The sequence below is a fragment of the Uranotaenia lowii genome, chromosome 2, assembly GCF_029784155.1.
Source record: "Uranotaenia lowii strain MFRU-FL chromosome 2, ASM2978415v1, whole genome shotgun sequence".
Classification (NCBI taxonomy): Eukaryota; Metazoa; Arthropoda; class Insecta; order Diptera; family Culicidae; genus Uranotaenia; species Uranotaenia lowii.
This window is the reverse complement of record NC_073692.1, coordinates 395231509-395238562: the sequence shown is the minus strand read 5'-3', so window position 1 is coordinate 395238562 and position 7054 is coordinate 395231509. Positions and strand designations below refer to the sequence as shown.

The 7054-nt window shown below is 45.6% G+C and overlaps 1 protein-coding gene across 1 annotated transcript; it reads left to right on the top strand.

Moving 5' to 3' along the window:
• The first annotated feature begins 1158 nt into the window (after positions 1–1158).
• On the top strand, positions 1159–6444 carry LOC129743299 (uncharacterized). The gene has a single exon (XM_055735285.1). The coding sequence runs from the start codon at positions 1159–1161 to the stop codon at positions 6442–6444; it is 5286 nt and encodes a 1761-aa protein (XP_055591260.1).
• The last annotated feature ends 610 nt before the right edge of the window (positions 6445–7054 follow it).

Below are 7054 nucleotides of genomic sequence, written 5' to 3'. Positions count from 1 at the left end.
TAACTTGGAGATTGATCACCACCACTAAAACCGAGCGTGACGTCATCGATCGATTCCACAAGTGAGGACTTGGGTTCGACAATATTGGTGACGTCATCACTTTGCATCGTCGAAGAAAGGAGCCCCATAGCACCAAGGTCGCCATCACTAATTTTCACGGTCATCTTTATTTCGATTGACTTACCGGCTTCGATAACGATTCCCGTCGAAAACTTCCAGCGAGCACTTGGTCCCCGATTCAACCGCAATCAACCAAGAACTAGCTCGACGCGCATCACCACCTTTTCGGCCAGGTTAGTGGAATTTTGAACTACCGATTCGATTAAATTACCGGCCATTGCTGGACTTGGAAAGAAACTGAACTGTTTCCATATCATCTCACGAACACAATCGTTTGGTGCGCCGAGTTTTTATGAATGAATTCAATGTGGGAAGTTGCCTACTAGTGCATTTCCGACTTGTATGTACTATATTTGGTTTTTCGAGTACACCGTTGTGCAGATTTTTGGTTTCATCTGCAATTTGGATTTATTGAGCGCAGCTATTTTTTCGGTTAGGTTAGTAGAACCGTTAGTATACGTCCTGCCGAAGCTTAAAATAAATACAAATACTACATCCATATATTATCCTCGCCAAACACGTCCCAAACTGATCGTTCCGAGCAACTGTAATCATAAACTGAGGCGCAACAATTTTGGCTCGCGTAGACCGAGCTACAGCCGTACTCCTACGCATCTGGAGAGCCGATTTGCTGGTTTTGGAAGATCATACCTGTAGAGAGGCGCAACGATTTTTTCTTTAAAGTAAGTTATGCTCTACAGTGTATGTTCTATGCCGAAGCTTGGATGAATTTAAATATTACAACAATATCATATTCTCGCCAACCATCAAAATTGTCTGATCGATCCTGAGATACTGCAACCACCGTCAAACGTTTACAAAGGAGTAATTCAACGCGTAATCCCACGCCTTAATATATTTATGAGCGTATTCCCGTATTCGAATTTTGGAAGATCATACCTGTAGAGGGGCGCAACGATTTTTTCTTTAAAGTAAGTTAAGCTCTACAGTGTATATTCCTTGCCGAAGCTAGACGTAGATTCAAATTCTAATCACTGGTGTATTTTACTGTGAATCTCGTGTTTGTGAACTGGAACCATGGCCACGACTGCTACCACGAGTTCTTCGTCGAAGAACCCACCACTGCGGAATCTCCAAACGAAGGTGAAGGCGTTGATGGAGATGTTTAAATCGATTACCACTTTTGCGAGCACTTTGGGTGAAGTTACTTCGGTTCAACAAATAAATGTTAGAATGGAAAAGTTAGACGAGCTGTGGGATCGAATGAACGACACTTTGATGGATGTTGAGATGCATGAAGAATACTCATCGAAGGAAAATACGTGTTCCAATATTAGGCAAGACTTCACTTCAAAATACTATAATGCTAAGGCATCTATGTTGGAACGTATTAAGCAATTGGAAGCCAGCACCAGCGTCCTACACTCTACCAGAATCATGGATTCATCGATGCAACCAACCATCGAGCACGTCAGGTTGCCGCAGATAAAAATACAAACCTTTGACGGCAATATCGACCAGTGGCTGAGTTTTCGGGACCTCTACCTATCACTGATTCACACCAAGGCTGACCTACCGGAAATAGAGAAATTTCATTACCTGAAAGGATGTCTCGCGGGAGAAGCAAGGGCTCTCATTGATCCATTGTCACTTACAAGGGCAAACTATCCAGTGGCATGGGATATTTTGATGACCAGGTATAATGATAGCAAGGTGTTAAAGCGCAGGCAGGTTGGGAACCTGTTTAAACTACCAAAGGTGTCCAAGGAGTCGGCCTCTGACCTACAAACTTTACTAGAGGGGTTCGAACGCGTCGTACAGACCTTGGATCAGTTAGTAAAGCCGGAGGAATACAAGGACCTACTGTTATCAGAAATGTTGTGCTCCAGGTTGGATCCGATCACACGCCGTGCGTGGGAAGAACATAGCGCCAACCAGAACCAAGACAAGGTGATAGATCTTACCCAATTTCTACAAACCCGTGTGAAAATATTATCGTCGCTCCCATCGAAGCCGTTCGAGAACAAACAGGTGGTCTTCCAATGGACGAAGAAAAACGTTTCCCGAACGAGTCACGCTGCAGCTCAGATGACGGTCGGAAGCTGCATTGCCTGCCCGGAATCCCATTTGCTGTACACATGCCCTACGTTCCTGAAGTTGAGTGCTTCGGCTCGAGACAAGCTGCTGCGACAAAATTCCCTATGCAGAAACTGTTTTCGGCGTGGCCATCAAGCTTCGGACTGCAGATCGAACCAGGTTTGTCGCAAATGTAGAGGGAAACACCATACGCTAGTCTGCTTTCGCGACGACAGTGCAGGAAACAACTATACTCGCCCATCGCAACCTTTCGCATCTGCTGCCAACAGTAATCCATCCGCTTCAGCAACCACCTCAGCCGTCAATTCAGGATCCGTTTCATCGAACATGGCAAGAAGTCATTCCTCAACCGTTCTGCTAGCTACAGCTGTCGTCTTAGTGGAAGACGATGCAGGCAAGGTGTTCCAGGCAAGAGCTTTATTGGATTCAGGCTCTGAGTGCAACTTCATGACAGAAGGGCTCTGTCAGCTTATGAAGGTGTCTCGAAAACGGTCGAACATTTCTGTTCTTGGAATCGGTCATTCAAATACCACGGTCAAGCATCAGGTGTCAGCGGTCGTACGGTCAAGAACATCGAACTTTGCACAGCCGATGGATTTCTTGTTATTACCCAAGGTTACCGCGGATCTGCCGACAACAAACGTGACAATCTCTTCGTGGCATTTCCCGCAGGGCGTGGAACTTGCAGACCCAGCGTTTTTCAAATCAACTTCATTGGATATGGTGCTAGGAATACAGCATTTCTTTGCATTTTTCCCGAGTCAGACCAAAATTCCGTTGGGCGAAGGTTTGCCCATGCTGATTGAATCAGTGTTTGGCTGGTTGGTGACAGGTTCGGTAGAAAGTCAAGCTTCTTCGTCACGCATCATCTGTAATACGGCTTCCAAGGTGGATCTGGATGAACTTCTAACTCGTTTTTGGTCTTGTGAGGAGATAGGGTCTCCAAACAATTATTCCCCGGAAGAGCAACGCTGCGAGGCGCAGTTTGCTCTAACCATGTACAGAAGTTCTACTGGGCGATACACCGTTACACTACCGAAGGACGAGAAGGTGTTGGCAAACATTGGCGAATCACGAGAGATGGCTCTCCGTCGACTTCAATCCCTGGAACGTAGATTGGAAAAGGACCCAGAACTACGTCAACACTACCAAGGTTTTATGGAGGAATACTTGGAGCTTGGACACATGCGCAGGGCGAATGTGGGTCCAGAAAAGCGGTTTTATCTTCCTCATCATCCAGTTATCAAACAGGCTAGCACAACCACCAAGGTACGAGTTGTGTTCGACGCATCGGCTAAAAGTAGCAGCGGCATATCCCTAAATGAGGCATTATTGGTTGGACCCGTAATCCAGGACGAGCTTCGTGCTCTCATACTGCGTAGTCGGATGAAACAAATCATGGTAGTTGCGGATATTGAAAAAATGTTCAGACAGATCGGAATTCACGAAGCGGACATGCCTTGGCAAAGCATCCTGTGGAGAGCAGGCCCTAAGAAGGAGGTGGAAACTTTTGAATTGGCTACCGTAACGTATGGTACGAAACCGGCGCCATTCTTAGCGACCAGAACACTAAAACAACTAGCCACCGACGAACATCATCGATTCCCAGCAGCATCAAGGGCCTTAGAAGAAGATGTTTACATGGACGATGTAATCACGGGTACGGATTTGGAAGAAGATGCTATCAAATTGTGTGGTGATCTCATCAAACTAACCAATAGTGGTGGCTTTCGTCTAAGGAAGTTTGCATCTAACTCAACAGCGGCCCTGAGAGAGGTTGATCCCGATGACCAAGCCCTACAGCAAACCGAAGAGATCAACTTAGACCCAGACCCAGCGGTGAAAACTTTAGGACTTGTATGGCAGCCACGCACCGATTATTTCCGGTTTAATTTCACCATTGAAGAAGTTCCGACGGATGAACGGTTATCCAAACGAAAGATCCTGTCAGCTATTGCTATGCTGTTTGATCCTCTAGGACTCGTTGGAGCAGTTACAGCAAGTGCAAAAATTTTTATGCAACGTTTGTGGCGTCTACAGGATGACGGTGAAAGATTGGGCTGGGATAACCCAGTGCCGATTAACGTAGAACAGGAATGGCGGAATTTCTATCGTCAACTACCAGTCCTCAACGATCTGAAAATTCAACGATGTGCAATCATTCCTAATGCAATTCAGGTGGAATTACATTTGTTCTCGGATGCATCGGAGCGCGCTTATGGAGCATGCGCATACATAAGAAGTGTTGACGTCGAAGGAAAGTTTCTCGTGTGTCTGCTAGCATCGAAATCGAAGGTGGCACCGTTAAAATGCCAATCTATTCCGAGACTGGAGCTTTGTGGAGCACTTTTGGCAGCGGAACTATCCAGCAAGGTCCGGGCAGCAATAAAACTGGAACTTGACATGCACTTTTGGACGGATTCAACTTGTGTTCTTCAATGGTTGAAGGCAATCCCGGCGACATGGTCGACATTCGTTGCCAACCGTGTTGCGAAAATACAAACACTCACCGAAAACTATTCATGGAGACATGTTCCTGGCTTGCAGAATCCAGCAGACCTCATCTCACGCGGTATGGACCCAGAGCAGATAGAGGGATGCAATCTTTGGTGGAAGGGCCCTGAATGGTTAGGGCAAAATCATTTCCCGGAGCAGACAAGAAGCCTGGAGTCACAATTGGCCGAAGAGGAAGTTCGACGTTCCGCTCACCCAGCCACCAGTTGTGTAACACATTTTGGCGAGGAGTATGTGGGAAAATTCTCGTCCTTTACCCAAATTATACGCAGTACCGCTTACTGGATGCGGCTTATGCGTATACTGAGAAAATCGGAACCAAACCCCAGCAGTTTACTGACAGTCGAGGAATTGAAAGAAGCAGAATTTGTCATTATCCGCCGTATACAACAAGAGTCGTTTCCCGCTGAGTGGAACGCCTTAACTAAAAACGAAGCTATTCATCGAAGTTCACCGCTGAGATGGTTCACCCCGCGAATATCGTCGGACGGCCTGATCCGCGTTGGAGGAAGATTAGACAGATCTTTGGAATCGGAGGATACGAAGCACCCGATAGTGTTACCAGCAAGACACCCGTTTACAACGCTGTTATTTGAACATTACCACATCAAACTTCTACACGCTGGTTCGCAATTATTACTTAGTACAGTAAGGTTGAAGTATTGGCCACTTGGAGGCAGAAATGTTCCGCGACAGGTAGTACATAATTGCATGAAGTGTTTTCGATCAAAACCAACCCCGATCGAACAATTTATGGGAGAACTACCTCAAGCACGGGTCACCTTTGCTAGAGCATTTTTAAGGACAGGTGTTGATTATTTCGGGCCTGTTTTTATTCGCCCAGCACCCAGAAAACCGGCGGTGAAGGCTTATGTAGCAGTTTTTATCTGCCTTTGTACGAAGGCGGTACATCTGGAGCTGGTATCGGATTTATCCACGGAACGCTTTCTCCAAGCCTTGCGTCGTTTCACGGGTAGAAGAGGACATTGTTCCGACATTTTTTCGGACAATGGAACGAACTTCGTTGGAGCACGGAATTATTTAAGAGAACTGATCAAGCTACTTCGCAGTAAACAACACCAAGAAGCCGTTTCCAAGCAATGTGCTAACGATCATATTCAATGGCATTTCATCCCACCAGCAGCATCTCACTTTGGAGGACTTTGGGAAGCAGCTGTAAGGTCCGCTAAAAAACATTTGTTGAAGGTTCTTGGACAGTTCGCTGTTTCGTTCGAGGACATGAATACGCTTTTGGTACAGGTAGAAAACTGTCTCAACTCTAGAACAATAACAGCTTTGACGGATGATCCAGATAACCTCGAACCTCTTACTCCGGGACATTTCCTCATTGGCGAGCCTTTACAGTTGCCAGAGAAGGATTATAGCGAGGTGTCCATTAATAGGTTGAACAATATCCATGGTTTACAGAAAAGACTTCAACTCTTTTGGGACCGATGGAGAGTCGAATATTTGACACAGCTACAAGGACGTTTCAAGAGATGGAGGTCGCCGATAGAAATCAAGGTTGGACAATTGGTGATTATCAAGGACGATAATGTAGCTCCGAGTCGTTGGAAGATGGGTCGAGTAGAGCGAGTGTTTCCAGGAGCAGATGGAGTTGTAAGAGTCGTCACATTGAAGACAGTTACAGGATCATCTACGCGACCAGTGGAGAAACTTTGCCTTTTGCCTGCAGCGTATCAACCAGCTCTCAATCAAGCAAGTGTCTCGGAAGGTCAAATCGATCAGTAGCCCCCACCCTTGTGTTCGCGAGATTCTTTTTATCTATTTTCAGAAAGTCGAGCGATTTCAGGATGGGCCGGGATGTTGAGGCACTACGTTCAATGCTGGAAGACCCTATTTTGCATAAAACCCACGAAGCAGAGAGTCATCACGAATCAACGTTGATCGCAATCATCAAAGCTCACACGAAATTACAGAACATCTGATTGGTGGAAAAACTACTAGAAATCTGTTATGAAGACGAAGAAAATATGAATCTACAATCTCCATTTTAGTTTTATGTAATATTGTCACTTAGAAGAATAGAGTCGTTGAAGCAAGTCACTTACCTTAAGAATATATGTAGTAAACAGTAGCGAATAAATTTGTTTTAAATGTAGTCATTTTTCGATCCAAATAAATGTCATTTTGCTGTAAATAAATTGTGCTTATGTAAACATCGGAGTTATTAATTGCCGCCGCAGAGGAAATTGCTTCAAGATCGCCCACTACTCATTCCCTACGGAATCACCCCAACCCATCAGGAACCGAAGGTCAGGTCAATACAGTCCACTAAGAACTCCAAGCAAGGGCTTGGACGGTACCCCATCACCTCCTTTATGTCACACGCGGCTTCAGT

What these genes read in the sequence shown, in the direction of transcription:
- LOC129743299 (XM_055735285.1), top strand. Translation starts at nt 1,159, where the DNA reads ATGGCCACGACTGCTACCACGAGTTCTTCGTCGAAGAACCCACCACTG.